The 19,241-nt window shown below is 40.2% G+C and overlaps 1 protein-coding gene across 2 annotated transcripts; it reads right to left on the bottom strand.

Moving 5' to 3' along the window:
• Positions 1–1,254: 1,254 nt before the first annotated feature.
• Positions 1,255–11,641, bottom strand: LOC146331238 (uncharacterized). Of its 2 annotated transcripts, none has more exons than XM_084728712.1 (3): positions 11,072–11,641; positions 4,381–5,499; positions 1,255–2,746 (listed from the first exon to the last, which is right to left on the bottom strand). In XM_084728712.1, exons 2-3 carry the CDS (start codon positions 5,362–5,364, stop codon positions 2,396–2,398), a joined length of 1,335 nt encoding a protein of 444 aa, XP_084584838.1. In that variant the 5' UTR covers positions 5,365–5,499; positions 11,072–11,641; the 3' UTR covers positions 1,255–2,395. The 2 variants fall into 2 exon arrangements, with proteins under 2 accessions (XP_084584838.1, XP_084584829.1); XM_084728703.1 differs by having other exon boundaries at positions 11,076–11,641.
• Between the last annotated feature and the right edge of the window lie 7,600 nt (positions 11,642–19,241).

Genomic DNA, 19,241 nt, shown 5'->3' with positions numbered 1-19,241 from the left:
AGCACAGGAGGTGGGCAAAGGGAAACTGTAATTTTATTTTGTCAGATTAAAGTAGTCGAATAAATGGAAACTTTAAAAGAAGAAGCAGGTGTGTGTTTTTGTCTCATTTGACCTCAATAATGTCCCTTGCAGTAACACTCAAAGCACCTTTAGCTAGAAATTATGCGTCCCCAGAATGTTCAGAGTGTCCCTGCTGGTGTAAAGGACGTCGCCATGTATCGTTCCCAGAACTTTCTTGGACAGTCATGATGTGGAGAACTTTTAAGGATAGGGGAACGTTATTTCGTGGACTTTCAGGGAACATTCAGGTTGTTCTGGTAATGTTTAGGGGACTGTTACCCTAGGACGTTCCCACCTGGTCAGAGGTTCTCAAGTTTTTCTCAGGCAAGGATTCCTTACAAGATAGAGAATATTCCAGGGACTCCCTCATATATATCCCTTGAAATACTTAGCCTAATTTTTTACACTTCTATTTAATTATGTGATGAAACAACATAAGTGAAATGTTTTAGAAAGATATTAGAATGATGTTAAACATTGCTGTGTTAGTTGTAGTTAAATACAGTATTCCTATTTGAACTGCTGGGCTTGATATCTCAGCATGATACAAGTAACAATTCTTTGACAAGTCCGCTTTGTGAAGCCATGTTGCCATAAAATAATGACAACAGAACCTACATCTAATGCTGTCATGAATGAAACATGACTGTGGGGAATATGGAGATGTTCTCTCTAAGTCCCACATGTCCTCTTTATAAAATTGCAGTGTAATCATAAAATAACCAAAATGTAACATCTCCCTACAGTTGTAGAGGGAGCTTTGAACCACAGCACTTTCAAAACTAAAGAGGGCATTTTTGTAAGGTCCCCAGTGTTCTGTAAAGATTCTGGACCAGGGCCGGCCCAAACATTTTTAAGGCCATAAACAGAATTAAATTTTATATTTAATTATATTTATTAAACCAGTAATATAAGCCTGTTAACAAAATATTGTGTCTTTGTATGATTACCATTAACAAGAATCACATCAAAAAAGCAACAAATACATTTCAGGCTCTCTTTGAGGCCCTCTGGTGGCTACGAGGCTGCTAATCGCTTAGTTTGCCTGTGCCTCGGCCCAGCTCTGTTCAGGACATTTGTCACCTTAAGAGAACTTTTAGGGAACATTAAGGAAGGTCCCGAGAAAGTCCCCTCCTACGTGGGTTGGCATTTTGGTAATGATTAATGGGTTTTAGAGAAAAAAAAGAGAAAATCTGACACATGACATATTTATTTAACAGTGAGAAAACTGTTTCACAGGTTAAAGACCCAACCTATGCATACAGCGCTGTCTGTCCTAACTGTGAAATCATTGTTGAGTCCTCATGGTTCAGATTTCAATTTTCATTTGTCCAATTGTGTACCATGTATACTCAGGAGGAAATAACATTGCAGTGCCATGTGGCACTGTACACCGACCACAGATTGTGCTTATAAAGTACGTAACATCTCCACTCTAACCTTGAGACAGACAGTTAAAGGAGCATCAGTACAAAAGCAAAGCAGCTATACAGTTTACTGTAACAACCAGGCAAATAAAGGCATTCACACTAACATTCACTGAGAAGCTGAGAGCTTCCAGAGTAGCATATTACAACACAGCCCACACTGTTAAAAACACACATTATCAGATGCATCTGTCACCTTAAATAGAAAATAGAGGTAGAAGCGTAAAACTAAATTCTCCTACTGAAGTAAGTGGTGTTGATTGTCAGTGTGAAAATTCACTCTTACCAGAAAAGTTCCTGTCATTAAGGATACACAGCAATTTTGAATGAAATTTTTCATTTGTTATCATAAAGAAGTCTTACATAATAATAGGTGGAAGAGAGATAAACTTTAATGATCAGCAGTGAAGAACCTGAGGGAGTATTTTCTGTGCTTTTCAGGGAATGTGGGACGAGTTTGTCAGAAGTACTAGAAATAATATGAACGCTCACTTTAAAACCCAAACTAAAAATATTCTTTTAACCTACAAGATCTTTCTGAATTCACTGAAGAAGCTCCCTGTGGCAATATGTGCACTCTGTTCTCCATGTTCTGACAAAAATGTATTAAATTGACGGAGTGCTCTCACATGGATACGATCTGAACGCTGTGTTGTGATCACAGAAAATGTAATGTTTATAGTCAGTGTTTGATCCCTGACTTACCTTGACTAATATGCTAATACAGGTTTACCTCTGGGGGATCCTGAGAGTTAATCTTATTATTCTTCCTTAGCTTTTATTCCTTTTGTGCAATTAAAAAAAGACAGTCAAGCACAGAAATATGATTCAGGAGGTAGAAAGACAGCAAACAGAGGCTGAATATAGCAGAGCTTAAAAGAGATTGATTTGCCCCCTGTCCCTCCTCGTTACATGCAGTTAGTCCCTGGTCCTCTCAACTCAGGGGCTGAATAGTGTCTCCTGCGTACCACCTCTGCCTTCTTCTTCTGCCCCCCTGCTGGCTGCTCTGGCCCCGAGGAATCCTGGGGTTGTGGTGCCTTTAGGGTCTCACACCCAACTTCTGACTTCCTTTTTGGCTCCGGGGTGGCTGACGGTGGAGGCTGGGGGGCTGAGACAGGGGTGAGAGCCAGGCAGACGTCCCCCACGCTGAGCTGGCGGCACTGCAGGCCGCAGAGACGGGCAGTCCTCTGAGGGCTGCAGGAGGACCAGCCCCGGCCACGCACAAAGAACGGGTACTCCACATAGACATCCACCAACTCCTGCAGCAGGACGTTACATATGTAGATGAAGATTAGACAGAGAAATGCAGCTTACACACTTGTTCACTAGGGGGTGCTGTTGTTCTGTTGTGCTAATTTCATGTAAAATAGCAACTGAGAGAGACTTCTTTAATGATTTCAGATATGTTTGAAACTACAAACACACAAAGTTGTCTTTTCTGAAGCATTTAATAGTTTGAATAGAGACCTTTCATAAATACAGGCATCTTTTGTTCAACTGTTTGCTCAGTTAGCATCGATGCCCCAGACTAATTGAGTGCTTAATTTCAGCAGTTTTTTTCAAAAACCACATCCAAGGATGCAATGCCTTTCAAACATAATTGATCCAATGTGAAGTTAGGTTAATGTACTGCCACAGTAATTAAATTTCAATAGCTATGTTGTGTTTGAAAAGGATAGCTTGAATTCCCCAAAGTCACACTGAAATAAAAATAAATACATTAAGGCACTGATAAAAAAAAACCTCCCATGTTCTGCAAGATTGTTACTGATTTCAGTTCAATCGATTCAATTCAATTGATCGGTTGATTTGGAGAGAGTGATATTTGGCTTACATAATGGTGACTCAGCGGAATAAGATATATCAGGGTTCACAGACGATGTTAGGAGGATCAAAATACAAACTATCACCTTATCCTTTAAAATACCACTGGATAGGATTTATATAGCAGTCAATCTTACAGTGAGTTTACAGATTGCAAACACCTCACCTCACCCTCCCCTTCCAAGCATGGAGAAACTAAGGAGGCTGTCAAACTCATGAAAAAAGGCCTTATGTGTACTGAGCTACTGTAGAAACATGGCAGTGCAACATGGCATATTATATTCAGTTTCTGTCAATAAACTCCAGGCAATGGCTGCACATATAGATGCAGTGGCTGGAAGCTCCTTCAAACTTTTTCGACTTCATTGCTGAAACACTTATCACCTATGACAGAAATAAATTAATAGGCATTAGAGAATGAAGCATGAGGTTTGGATCAAAGCGCAGTGGACTTTGAGAGAATCAACAAATGCAGTTGGCATCTTTCGAACATGCAGGCAGATCAGCTGGACGCACCGATGTGGGTGACTACAGCTGGGACTTAGGAAATTAAATAGATGAAATGAACCAAGAAAGAGAAAAGTTCCAAGCTGACAGAATACTGCATGCTAGTCTCCCATAGGACGAGGGAAGGAGGACTCAGTGTTTTTATATCAATATTTGGTGCTAAAACACAGTCAAAGTCCATGTTTCCAAGATCTTGAACTCTTTATGTAAAGATGTCGACCATATTATCACCATTATCTGCTGTTTGCATTCAACCTGGTGAAAATTGTGCGTGTAAATACCATATATATTATTAGATTTTATTTTATTTTATATCTGATCCTATTCCATTCTGAATGCATGAAGCATGAAGGAATTGCAGATCTAATTTCATTGTCCAACCATGGGTTGTGCAAAATAAAAATAGTAAATGACCTTGATTCCTTCCATCTATCGTGGTATATTCATGTTCAATATGCTTTGGATGCAACTTTTGGTAGACGTTCTACATGAAAAGGAAAATACCAGCTACTTGTAAAGTTTCTGCTGTGACTGATGAACACACAAAGTGATTTCTCTTCACCTGGGTCTGCTGGTCGTGGAGCAGGATGAGGAGACGTGAGATGGAGGAGGAGGTGGCTGAAGGGGAGATGCTGTGCACCGTGCAGCAGCTTAGTCGCAGGTCCGGACAGGCCAGCGATCCCAGCAGGAAGTCCTCTGTCTGCAGGTGCTCCACCTTCCTCAGTCGTCCGTCTCTGAGCTCGATCAGAGAGCCGGCCACGAAGTGAGGAAGCAGCCAGGGAAAATGGTTGGGAGAAGAAGAGGAGGAAGAAGCCTGCTCAGAAGAGGTGAGAGCAGGAGATCTTGCATTATCATCAGGGGACACTCTTATGAAGGAGTGTCCTGAAGCAGGATGTTTGGCAAACTTTGTTGATTTGTGTGTAATGTCCTCATGTGGAGAGTGAGGTAGGCATGTGCTCAATGATGGAGGACTGGAAAAATACTCAACTTTCCTGTCTTTTCTCCTCACATACGGCCCTTTATTTCTCCCATTACTTTGCCTCTCTGTGTTCAAACTCTTGTCCCTTAATGTCTTGAGCTGCTCCCAGCCGTACCCTCCACCCACCTTCTGGAAACCATCACTGACCAGGGAGACGGGGCTGAACCGGGAGGGGTGGTGCGGGTGGTGGAGTGCAGGAGTGCCAGAAAAGTGGCCAGGGTGCTGGTAGTGGTGAGAAAAGTCCCATCCGAGGTGGAGGGGGTTGAACTCTCTCCACTCCCCCCAGCCGTGATGCTCCCTGAACGCAGAGAGGACCTGAGGTTTGGACCTAGTGGAGGTGTGAGTCTGCATCCAGGGCTGGTACAGCGCAGGAACCCGCTTCGGTACGGGCTGGAAGGGGCTTGTGTGTTTTGTCTTGTAGGGGTAGGGTGCCTTGAATGTGACAGCATCACACTGCTGCTGCTGCTGCTGTGAAGGTGGAGTGGGCGAGCTCCGTCTTTGGTCCCTCTTTTTGAGTGGGAGGTTGTCCCTGTCCGGGACCAGAGCTGGGTTTGGTGTGAAGCTCATTGGCTCAAGCTGCCTGTCACTCACGCTGGCACTGCATGCCCTCCTGCAGAAGCTGAGGAGGTGTTGCGATCATGTGACACAGACTCCAGTCTCTTGGCAAGCGCTGCAGATAGTTCGGTCCAAGGTCGTCACGATCTGAAAAGTAGAAGAAACAAATATTGGTGCACTTTATATCCTCGCAAACAAGCTGGAGAAAGTCATTAAATCCTCTATTCAGACACGCTCTCTTTCTCTGTCTGTCACTTTCTCTCTGCTCAAAGATTTCTTCATAAATGACAGACCTTTTCCCCTCCTCTCTGAATGTGCCACCTGGTGGGATCATTGCCTGTAAATATCCCCTTGACACATCAACAATAACTTCACCATCAGCTTTAAATGACGGCTTTCCAACCACCAATTTCTATATTGATGGGGTTCAGTTTGATGGACATCTAACAACTCCTTTGTAGAAAAAAAAGTTACTATGGTAACAAAGTACAGCACAGTGTGGTCGGAATGAGGAATGAGCATGGTGGGAATAATGCAAGTAAAAGGCTGAGGGTAGGTATTAAAGTGAGAGGTTAGAATGAAACATATCCAGTTTTTACTTTTTTAGTGTAAAGTACTTTCTAAGAACATTCACAATTCATCCTAAATAAGTGCAATTTCTCAGTGTGCAGTGTCTGAGTTTTTACAGACTCAGCCAGTCTACTTTCATTGCACGTACACTGCAATATGGAGATCACAGTGGATCTACAAATGTAAAAACGATTTATGTATTTTGGAGCTATGTAACAACATAGTATTTTACTTTTTAAATTATTCTAACAACTAATCGAGTTCTACAAACTATTTTTATAGTTTATCTCTCTAACTGAATTGGAAGCTAAACAGCAACTTTTGAAACCACAATTACATGGTGCTGGACAGTGTGAACATTGCAGAAAAGTAAATATAAAAACAACAATAAACAATAAAAACTAGCCAGAGGGTAAACACACATTACAGGATAAAGTACTGCGAAACAAATTAATTTTTAACAGCTTCTGACTCTGTTCTTTTTATAGCTAGAGGAAGACAGTTCCAAAGGATGGGAGCCACAACTGCAAAAGCTCAGTCACCTTTGGTTTAGAGCTTAGATTTCGGGAGGTCAGAAGCCCTTGTTCATTAGACCTCATTGCTCGAGGGGACACAATAATTCAGGAATATAAAATGGGGTGAGCCAATGTGGCACTTTATAGATGATTAAAAGAACTTTAAAATCAATTCTACACTATATGGGCAACCAGTGTTGGTTGGGCAGCACTGGTGTGATGTGAACCCTGCGTTTGAGGAAGATGTGGTCTGATGCACAATCAAAGTGGGCTGACAACAATACATCTCTCTCTGGCTTGCTGTCACAGGTCTAAGCCGAGTTAACTTTGCTCCTATCCTGGCTATCTTATGTGAGCGCGGTCCAACTGGTCTGGCTGGGTGCCCTGTCTCCAAGTCCGCTGCACTTTCACTTCCTTTTCCCACGTTAATGAGTGTGTTTCTGTCATTTATCATGTAGATATACATGCTGTATTTCACCATCTGACCAATGTTTGTTGAGTTGTGAGCTAGCTTTAGCCTCAGTCTTTTAGCATTAACATTAGCGTTTAGCATTAATGTTATGCCATGTGTTATACCAGCTGTCAGTTAACTTTATATTTACATGTTCACAGGGTTCTTGTTTTAAAATGTGTCAGATAACTAAGGGAGCAATTCATTACTGTGATTTTTAATTTAAGAAATACACTTGAATCAGGGACTCAAGGGGTAGCATGTACACAGAGAAGAGAATACCACCAAGGATCGAACCCTGAGGTACACCACTACTGATAATGGATTGGTTCCACCAATATTGCTTGAGAATAGAAGACAGATTATTTTATACTGAAGCTGCTGATTGACAATATACACCAACTAGGCATGACATTATGACCACTGCCAGGTGAAGTGAATAACACTGATTATTCTTCATCATGGCACCTGTTAGTGGGTGGGATATATCAGGCAGCAAGTGAACATTTTGTCCTCAAAGTTGATGATGAAAAATGGGCAAGCGTAAGGATTTGAGCAAGTTTGACAAGAGCCAAATTGTGATGGCTAGACAAGTGGGTCAGAGCATCTCCAAAACTGCAGCTCTTGCGGGGTGTTCCTGATCTGCAGTGGTCAGTATCTATCAAAAGTGGTCCAAGGAAGGAACAGTGGTGAACTGGTGACAGGGTCATGAGCGGCCAAGACTCATTGATGCATGTCAGGAGCGAAGGCTGACCTGTGTGATCCAATCCAACAGATGAGCTACTGTTGTTCAAATTGCTGAAGAAGTTAATGCTGGTTCTGATAGAAAGGTGTCAGAATACACAGTGCATCACAATTTGTTGCGTATGGGGCTGCAGACCAGTCAGGATGTCCATGCTGACCCCTGTGCACCGCTGAAAGCACCAACAAATGGGCTGCAGAGCATCAGAACTGGACCATGGAGCAATGGAAGAAGGTGGCCTGGTCTGATGAATCATGTTTTCTTTTACATCACATGGATGGCCAAGTGCATGTGCATCACTTACCTGGGGAACACATGGCACCAGGATGCACTATGGGAAGAGGGCAAGCCGGTGGAGGCAGTGTGATACTTTGGGCAATGTTCTGCTGGAAAACCTTGGGTCCTGCCATCCATGTGGATGTTACTTTAAACACGTACCACCTACCTAAGCATTGTTGCAGACCATGCACACCCTTTGGAAACGGTATTCCCTGATGGCTGAGGCCTCTTTCAGCAGGATAATGCACTGTGCCACAAAGCGAAAATGGTTCAAGAATGGTTTGAGGAGCACAACAACGAGTTTGAGGTGTTGACTTGGCCTCCAAATTCTCCAGATCTGAATCCAATCGAGCATCTGTGAGACGTGCTGGACAAACAAGTCTGATCCATTAAGGCCCCACTTCGCAACTTACAGAACTAAAAGGATCGCTGCTAACATCTTGGTGGCAGATACCACAGCACACCTTCAGGGGTCTGGTGGAGTCCATGCATCGACGGGTCAGGGCTGTTTTGGCAGCAAAAGGGGGACCAACACAATTTTAGGCAGGTGGTCATAATGTTATGCCTGATTGGTGTGTTGCACAATGCACAATATCTTCAAATTTGAACACAATAAGTATTCTTTTATTCACAGGACTGTATTCAGTTTTGGAATCAACGACTGCTCTATAATATTTTGCACTTTGCAAAGTCATCCTGTAGGCTGCATTGGAATCTTTGATGAGCTGCATCTGGCCCAAAGGTTGTGCATTTTACCTCCATAGGTTAGAGTTTATCACAAGACTTATTATTATTATTATTATTATTATTATTTTTAAAATATATTCTGGGCCTTTGTGGTTTTATCAATAAGAAGGCTAAAGATATGACAGAAAAGCGGGAGAGAGAGTCGGGGGATGACATACCAAAAAGGCCCACAGGCAGGAGTCAAATCCACAGCCGATGCAGAGGACTCACAGCCTCAGTGCATGGGCCAAATGCTCTACCAACTGAACTACTTGACCAGTGTTTTATCACCAGGTTTATTTGATCTTTTAATCAGGTTTTCATGGGGACATTTCCCACTAGAAACAAAAGAATGTGGGTGTATTCAGTGAGTAAACAGGTGCAGGGTGTTCAACACACAACCCCAGTCTGCATCTTTCTCATGGGCCTGAAGTGATCTCCAACATCACAAACTACTGAAAATCCATCATCCTCCTTACATGCATGCACAGTGTTGAGTCAGTTCACTGAGGAGGGCTAAATATAAGCACTTTGTGAACACACACATACAGTTTCTTACTTATTTCTGCAGACACATTATGTACACAAAGTGGAGGTAAAGAGCAGTGTGGGACTTTTACAGCCTGTCAATGCAAAGCTCATCTCAGTGCCTGTATTATGTCATCATCAGAGCAGGGCACCGCCGCTGAATGGACCTCTTTCACTCTGCCTGACAGGCATGTCTCTGATATGAGCTGTTTCGCTATTATGTGTGTATGTGTGTGTGTGTGTGTGGGATCAGACAACACCCTCACACTGACATTCCTGTGCAAGCACCATGATACATAAATAGATAAGTATTTGTCAGCTAAATGCCTGCAGTGTAAATGTAAATTCATTCAAATGGCTTAGACGTGTGGGCTTCTTACTCACACTGGCCGGCACACAGGTATGATCAGTTCATGACCCAAAACAGGCCTGTACTGTAATGTCATCCAGACTGAATAACCTTATGAGGCAATCACATCACTACAGGGCACTAATCTACGGAAATGAGATATGGGGGCGACTGGGGACAGTTGCAACACTTTTTGCATTTCTCTCAGTTACTCAGAGACTATTTGCCTGCTAATTACCCATGCCAAGATAATTACATATGACTTATCATTCACAATATTCATTTAAAAATTAGGAGAATATGTTAATATTTTTTGAAGATAGAAGTCTGATACAGATTCAGATGTTGCAACTGACCCCAACCCTGTACTTTTTATAACATATAAAAAATACATAAAATTTAATTAATTAACTTTTGTTTTTTTGTCTCAATAAGCAGTGTTCAGAAAATGTACATTATTTTACAGTATTATAGCATTATTTATGTATTTAGTGGTATTTATCAAATCAAATCAAGTTTTTTTTGCACAGACTATCATATGCAGATGTTACAGATGCTGTTCAATCTCTATATTGTGGCACTGGCCACTCCAGGTTCTATCCCACTGAAAGATGGGACCTTAGTTCAAACCACTGTTTGATGATTGTTCGTAAATGTGTTTGTATGTAGTCTACTTTTTTTATTGGTGGAATGCTGAGGATAGAGGTAGAATAGACCTTTTGAGGACCTCAAGAATAAAGTATGGAAGCATTATATTATATTTGTAGTGTTCCACTCTGTTGTGTTGCGATTATCTGTTAAATAAAGAAATCTTAAACATGGAGATATAAAACTAATAAAGTAGAGAAACAGTGGTAGAGAAACCTAAATCAGTACTACTCTGAAGCATGTGCGTGCATACATGCCTATATTTCATACCACCCCTGCATAGGTCAGTGCCTCACTTGTGCCAGCCCAATCAAAAACGTCAGGAAACACTCCTGTGTAACTAAGAAGTCAAGAAAACAATTATTTAGAATAGTCAGGTTTTCATTAATTCACAGGAAAGGTCAGGACAGAAGTACAGCCAAAGAATAAAAATTTCCTCCATACCTCCAAACATTTTTTTTCAGAAGTTCATCACAGTTGAATGTGTATTCTGTCTTCTCAGTGGGGACCAGATCAAACTGAGCATGCTCAGTATCAGTGTCACGGCTCAAGCATGTTTCTGACTGGAGGAATAACCAATAACGGTTGTTGCAACCGTCCCTTGTTGCAACTGTCCCCAGTCTACCCTATACACAGCACTGTTTAGTGTTTTTGGTGCCATCATGATACAGACAATCTGCACCGGAGATTATTTGCATATCAGTAGTGGCAATATTGCACACAGTCAGCTTGATGTTTCTATCTATGGAGCTGTAACGCAATACAACCAAATTCAACCCACAGACCGCAAAGAGTTCCTCAACCATGCATTCAGAGTTAGACTACTGCATTTAACATAAAAACCAGACAGGCATATGCTGCATAAATCAAGATAAACTGCTTTTCAGAGAAGCTTCATGTTGGAGACTTACTTACGTGTTCCTCCATCCATCCATCTCTTTGCATCCATCTTCACAAAGCATGTCCATCCATGTTCACTGACGCTCCACACACACCTGTCTGGCTTTGTGTCGTCCTCTGAGGCTGCAGGTGTGAAGGCAAAAACAGAAGCAGAGATGATCAGAAGCATCCAGACAAGCTCAACAGACTGTCTATCAGACACGCTCTCCTCCTCCTTCTCTCTTCTCTCCTCTTCCTTTCTCTCTTCCCTCCTACTCGCTTTTTACATTTTACACTCCCACTCTACTTAGTCAGGCAGTCCTGTTAACCTTTCTCAGACAGATTTGATGTCTCTCCCTCACCCTCTCTTACTTTCCTTTCTTTCTCTCTCTCAATCTCTCACATCTGAACTTGTTCACCCTGTGTTTGCTGCTGAGTAGCACTCTCAGCCTCTCTTCCATTTGTAATCACACTCCTCTTCCTCTCCTCTCCATATTCCACTCTCTCCCTCGCTCCGGAGCTCTCTCTGTTGTTGGGTGTATAATTAGAAATGAGACTGCTGTGCAACTCCTCAGCTGATGGTAGGCGTATGACTGCCTGATGGCTTTGGCGCTCTGCCTGGTGTAGTGAGGGCGGGAAACCGACGTTGCTTTAGACTAGCCTGGACACACACAAGCAGGAACAGAAATCTTGCTGCACATCACATCTGCAGTCTGATAGCAAACAGCCCTCGCTTGATGTTAATTCCTCTCACTTCCTGCTTTTCTCACCTCAATGGGAAGATGCAGACTTATAAACTGGGTTGCACAAACAAAGATTAATTTAATCTAAGATCAGTTCTGATCAGAATTAAGCAAAACTGGATTTAATCTAAAATAAGCAAAGCAAAAGCAGAGCTCCGTTGCACAATTAAAAACTAATAGCAGCTTAGTAAATCCAAGATTAGTGATGTAAACCAAAACTAAACGGGGGTCAATCAAAATGGAGATGCTTCTTTACAGAAATTAAAAAAAAAGGGGTGGGTGTGGGGTGGGGGGCATAGATATACTATAAAGAACTAGATAGTGTGTGCAAAGATGACGTCCATTCAGTCCAGTGAAAGTTGATTCCTGGCGCGTAAGCCAGGATTTCCGGGTTTACTTTGTGGTTATGTGGCCCACTGAACATACGCAGTAGTGTTTCCTCTATGCCCCTGCCCTCAAGTTCCTGCTCAACCCATACACTTTACATTGTGATGATGTCACAGATTTTTAAATATTGCTTTTTTTGGCTCAAGGAAAATTTTACAAATATTAAAACCCCATGGATCAAAAATGCATAATAGAAAGAGTCATAACTGACCTTGTTTGGAGTTTGTCACCAGTTTTACAGATGTCTCTTTTGTAATGGTGGCCAATGGGGGGAAATGCTTTTTGGGTAGGTGTGAAATTCTTCACTGTAATACCACAAGTGGCCACTGAGACAAACTGGCAGCAAGGCTGAGCAGCAATGCCCTGTCTAGTTCTATTATAAATCTATGGGAAAACTTTAGGCTGCTCTGTATTCCTTAATGTTGCATCCCTGTTAGCTATAAAGTTAACAAAACATTACATTGTGTGTTAATTAATGAAAAAGCTAATAGAAGGTTGCACTGTGTGGTAGTTAGCTAAAAAGAAAAAAACAGCTAGCTAGCTAAAATGCTAACTAAAAGTTATATTGTTTCCTAGATAGTTAAAAACGTAGCCTAGTTACCAAACTCATGATGGCTCACCAGAGACGCTCTAATTTCTCCCCCTTTGAGAAAAACGTGTCAACTGTAGCAGAATAGACACATAAGAAAGAATAGACAGCCCATAAAGTAGGGTTGAGTTGAGTCTATCCACTAACTTTCTTTGAGTAACTTCATTATTAGTTTAAAGTTTTGGTGCAGTAGAATTAAACACAGTATATTTATTAATAGGGATGTCCCAATACAACTTTTTCACTTCCGATACGATACCAATATTGCAGATATCGATCCGATATGATATCAGCACGAATCATACATACTTTTATTACTTATTTTGTAGTGTAGAATGTTAGAAAAGGCTTGATCAAGTGATGTTACTCAAACAGAGAACAATAGTCAGCAGCCAGAGTCACCTATGGATAGAAGTGCTGGAGCGGAAAATGGACTGCTTATCTGAGCGCTTATATCGGAGATTTTAAATGCAGTCCGATAAAATCTGATACTCATTTTTTGGCTGATATCGGGCCGATATCCGATATCAATATCGGATCGGGACACCCCTATTGATTAATGCTGCTTCCCAGCTAGCAAAAAAGTAAATGCAATGTTACTTTGTTTGTTAGCTGGCTAACAAGTAAACAAACTAACAAACAATGACAAAATCATTTTATTTTTTGGCTAATTAGCCTCAGTTTACTCATGACGGCCAAGCAGAGCAGCTCTAATTTCTCCTAATTTGAGAAAAACTTATTGACTAGATAGAAAGAAGGAGGAGACAGATCATAAAACACAACTGGGTTGAGTCTTTCCCTTAACTTTCTTCGGGGATCTTGATTATTTTGCTCAATCCATGTCAAATAGGCAGCCAATTTAAAAGTTAAACCTCTTCAGATGTATGGTTGAAGTTAATACTTCATCATAGTTTAAGCTAAAGCAGGTTTGGTGCAGCAGAATTAAATTTAATATAGGTTTAGAGTAAAAAACTAAACAGAGGTTTTCAAGAGATTTAAAAGTAATCCTTCTTGATTTTAAGGTAGTTGAAAAGTTTGGTGCAACATCAAAGTTAAACCATGATTCAATTGTGTTTGAAAATGAATCCTTGTTGGTGCAACCCAGCCATAATGTTTCATTCTCAATGAGCCAGACAGCAGACTGTATCAATGCTTTCAAATGGCCAGTAATTGCTTTCGAGCAAAATGCTCAAAGGTCGGCATTAAGTACCAAAGCCAATCGTCTGCAAGGAAAAGAAGTCCTTTCATGGCCGTGCAGACAACATAAACGATGTCCCTTCACCCTCACCCACGCCCTGCTGCCTGCTAGCTTTGTGTATACTTCGCCACACTTTCTTCTTGCTTGCTTTCGTGCCTCCTCTTTTTCTTCTCATTTTAAAACACAAGAAAGAGGACTTGGCCTTTGCAGCAGCCCAGGTCTCAGCTATTGATTTTGCACGGCCTCAGCAGGTGAACCCCCAGTCATGAGAAAGCCCACGCAGAATTTAGTTTGAGGTGAAGAGGATTTCTCACTTTGAGTCACATCGTGCTTCCTCTGCCCACTCTCTCTCTCTGTATCTAGCTCTCTGCTTTCTCTCTCTGATGCGCGCGCGCACACACACACACACACACACACACGCACACACTGGAGAGAGTTTACGGCATGGTAAGACGGTGCATTGCAGTCTTTTGCCACAACTAACCACAACCACTGACATTTACAAAGAGAGTGTTTTTATTGATAGAAATCGCCAGTCACTCCCACCACTTTCCAACTGCTAAATTACAGCCTGAGTTTGAAGTTTCACTTTTCAGTTTGGCACAGACACCAAGACAGTTTCGGTGGTGTTCATAAGCGTTCATGCTTAGCACTTGTAGACAGAAGCACATAAAGGTTTATTATTAAATTTGGGCACCACTTTACAATAAGACTATGGTTTATAATGGGGTTATTTATTAGGTTCAATTGGTTTATTAAATATTAATATGCTGTTACAACACATTAGATAAAAAGGGAAAGTGACATGTTGCTTGTCAAGTAGTGACCCCACATTTATCTCTACTGTTAAGCCTCAGATTTCATTGCTTTTCATTACTTCAACTTCTCCGTCAGCAGCATTTATACCAGCATTCATCTGATATTAATAAATTACTAACATTTAACCACACTCATCATCCTTCAATCTCCAACTCCAAAAGAGTTGGGATGCTGTGTAAATCATAAAAAAACATAATGCAATGATTTGCAGTTACTTTTCAACTTATACTGAACTGAATATAGTAAAGTATAGTACTTGCAATATATTTCCAAAAAGTTGGCATGGGTTCAGCTTTTCCCCTGTGATACATCACCTTTTCTTTTAACAACACTCAGTAAGCATTTGGGAACTGAAGGCACTAACTGTTCAACTTTTGAAAGTGAAATTCGTTACCATTCCTGCTCGATATATGACTTCACTTGCTCAACAGTCCAGGGTCTCTTGTTGCATTTTGAGCTTTATAATGCACCACACATTTTCAGTGGTGGACAGGTCTGGAGTGCAGGAAGGTACACAAACCGTTTTGCTACGAAGCCACGCTGTTGTAAGATGTACAGAATGTCCTGGAATTGTCTTGCTGACACATGGATGGCAGCATATGTTGCTCTGACACCTGTATGCACCTTCCAATATAAATTGAGCTTTACAGATGTGCAAGTTACCCATGATTCCATGGGCACTAACACACCACCATACCATCACGGATGCTGGCCTTTGAGCCGGTACCAGTCTGGTTGGTCCTTTTGCTCTTTAGCCCAGCGTACACAATGTCCATGATTTCCTAACCAAAATTTAAAATTTGGACTCATCAGGCCACAGCACACTTTTTCACGTTGTGTCAGTCCATCTCAGATGAGCTCAGGCCCGAGAGAAGTCCACAGCCTTTCTCAGTGTTGTTGATATATGGCTTTCTCTTTGCAATGTAGATTCTTAACTTGCATTTGCAGATGCGGCAAACTGTGTTTACTGACAACAGTTTTCTAAAGAGTTCCCAAGCTCATGTTGTAATATCCTTTGCAAGTATGAGGTTTTTAATACATAGCTGCCTGAGGGGTCAAAGGTCACTGGCATTCAATATTGATTTTTGGCCTTGCCCCCTACATGCAGAGATTTTACTACTATTCTCTTTTAAGGATATTATGGATTATGGATTGTAGATGGCGAAATCCTTAAATTCTTAAATAAATATTTGCTCACAAATAGTCCAACAGTTTTTCACAAAGTGGTGAACCTCCCCCATCCATCCATGAACAACTGAGCTTCTCGAGGATGTCTCTTTAATACCCAATCATGATACTGCCACCTATCACCAATGAATCTGTTTACCTTCTGAATCTTCCAAACAGGTATTTTTTGGACACTCCACAACTTTCCCATCTTTTGTTGTTCCTATCCCAACTCTTTTGGAATGTGCTGAAGGCATCAAATTCAGAATGAGTGTATGTTAACAAAAAACAATCAGTTTGACATTAAATATTTTGTCTTTGTACTGTATTCAGGCTACAAATCAAAAAGGATTTACAAATCATTGCATGCTGTTGTTATTAATGTTTTGCACAAAATCACAGCAGCCATATGACATATACTATCAGGTTGTTATGCACCGCAGGTATTAAAGATGATGTATGAAAATTTACAATCCATTTAATAACATAATTATAAATAATTTATAAAGCATTTATAAGTGTAGTCTTATTGTAAGGTGTTACCTAAATGTGTGTCATTTGATAATTTAAATTGTTCTAAAGCAAATAAAATATAATCAATATAAATCTTCCTTTTGATCAAAGTTGTGGAAGATCAACAAGTTTAGTCACCCTGTACTCATTCTCACACACAAAAGATTCTTGCAATGACTCACACCAGCAACTTTTGCCGCCTGTAACGGAAGCAAAGCGCTCTTTAAAGGTCTCTCTGAGATGCAGATGCGGTGTTTTGGAAAAAAAAAAAGCTATGATGTAATGCTGCTTTGTGAGGTCTGCATACAAATGTTGTTTTATCAGGAAGCACAGCTTAGAGGAAGTGGCAATGACAGCTGTTGTCCACTAGGTGGTGTTCAGGACACATAAATTATCACATAAAACACTGGTTGTCTCTTCTTGACTCTGGGTCACATGAAAGTGATTCAAATTCAGTTTTGAATAAATATGATTTTTGTGGAAAAATTTAACAGCCAAAAGTTTTGTTTTTCTTATTTGTTGTTTCTAGAGTTTTATGCCATTGTGCACAGGAAATGAAGCAAGAGAGGGATATGGAGAATGACATGCAACCAAAGTTGATGACTGGACTCAAACTTTGATGTTGGACATGGTCAAAAACCAAACAAACCTCTAGCCCACCAGAGCACCCCAACTTTAGGTTGTTTAAGCCAATGACCAGGAATCAAAGATCATGAGCCACTTATTAAAATACATGAATTGGCTACAATGAATGACTATTCTCATCATAGATTAATCTTTTGATTATTTTCTCAATTGGCAATGAACAACAATTAAAATGTCCATTTTCTCAGAGCCTAAATGTCTTGTTTTGTTCAATCAACAGTCAGAAACCAAACGATATATCATTTTTTAACAGAATAATGATGCAAATCCTCACCGGATCAAGCTGGAACCAGAAACGATGATGATTAGAGGTTCTCTAAATAGTGGCTGATTAATTTTCTGTCCGTTGAATTATTGATCAACTGATGTTGGTTTCAGCTCAAATGTGGATATTTCTTATATATCTATAATATCTGAAAGATATGCATCTAAAAAGACACCAAACAGTTCTACTTTCTTGAGTAAAATTGGTGCTGATTATTTACACAGTATTATCACGTACATTAATATGATATCAATATTAAATTTTTTTAAATATGGTCAATATGTATATTATGACACCACAACACAGACAGAACTATAGACACAACGCTGATATCACTTTATAAAGTTGCTTTGATGAACTAGCATACAGTTGTACACATCCAGCAGATAAACTGACATATGTAAAGATCAATGACATGACAGCTTTGCAAAAGAGAAGCCAAAACTTCTTGATCGCCCCTTGGTGGCTGGCTGCAGCATAGGTCATACACCCCACCCCTGCATGTTAGTAGATACATCCAAACTAAAAAACAAACTTAAATAATCAAAGTCAACATCAAACTAATTTTCCACAAGGATGGTGATTTTAGGTAGTTCTTATCACACTGATGTTTGTTCAAGTATGTTCTAATATGCAGTATAAAAAGGGGGTTTTAAGTCATGATTGAGAGCTGAGCCCTGAGTCAGCGGGACCTCTGTCCAACTCTGTCCAACAATTAATGCACAGACCAGTGGCGCCACCAGAAATCTTGGGCCCCCTGAAAGATTAGATAGATAATACTATTAAAATAATATTGATAGTCCTCAAAAGGCCCCTTGTCAGGCCCGGCCCTTAGAATCGTCCTAACTTTTCCCCCCCTGGTGGCGCCCCTGGCACAGACTGTGCCTCCAAATCACACCACAAGTGCAAGATAGCAGTGCTTGAATCAGGAATATTTTGGCTTCATCCATCATCCATCTATGTCAATGAGCAGATACAGGGAAACATTAACATTCATTTGATTTAAAAAACATTATAAAATGCTTGTTGAGCAGAGAGGAAACTGGATGAAAAATTCTACAGATTTTCTTTTTTACAATGAGTGACTTTCATATTGCATATTGTTGTTTATTTTTTAATTTTTCAAAACATTAGAGGCAGTGTAACTGTAGCCTGGTGGCAGATCTTTGAATCACTGTCTACAGCCCCAGTTTTTTGGGATAGGAAATCACTTTTTGAATTTTATCCAACAGGGATGTAACAATACCAAAAACTCACGGGACGATTACATCATTATAAAAAGTTTATGATATGTATTTATTTATATTTATTTATTTATTGTGATATTAAAAAATAAAGAAGAATAATGACTTGAAAAAGGCCTTTATCAAATAATAAATCTGAGATGTACAACATTTTATAAAATATTTATTTTCTTTTACCTTAAAGTGCTTCTGCTTTCCTCGTTGAATAAAATAAAATAAAAGTAGCCAGTTATGAAGCACGTTCAAAAAAGTGGCCATGTTTGAATTATGTAGGTACAAAAAGCAAAAACAAAAAGAATGCAGAAGTCAACAGCAGTGCTTTCATAAAATTATAAGAAAAATAGTAAAATAAAATAATTAACCATGTAATATCTCGGTAGATATCACCACATTTTGGTATGGTATTGAGACATTTTTTTGATGATGTTTAATATATTGTTACATCCCTACTAGTAGCACATTTTCTCCAAAGGTAATAGTAATATTAATCAGTCATCAGCAAGGAACAAAAATGTACTTTGAAAAAGAGAAACCTGGAAAAAACTTTAAATTAGTCAGAAGAATCAATGACCTCTGATTACTTATAAAAACTGTTACGAAACTACAACAATTAGAAGGATATTGTTGTGCTC

This window comes from Lutjanus erythropterus, chromosome 2 (genome assembly GCF_056507025.1).
Source record: "Lutjanus erythropterus isolate fLutEry1 chromosome 2, fLutEry1.hap2, whole genome shotgun sequence".
Classification (NCBI taxonomy): Eukaryota; Metazoa; Chordata; class Actinopteri; order Lutjaniformes; family Lutjanidae; genus Lutjanus; species Lutjanus erythropterus.
Note: the sequence above shows the minus strand (reverse complement) of the source record. Positions and strands in the feature narration are given on the sequence as shown.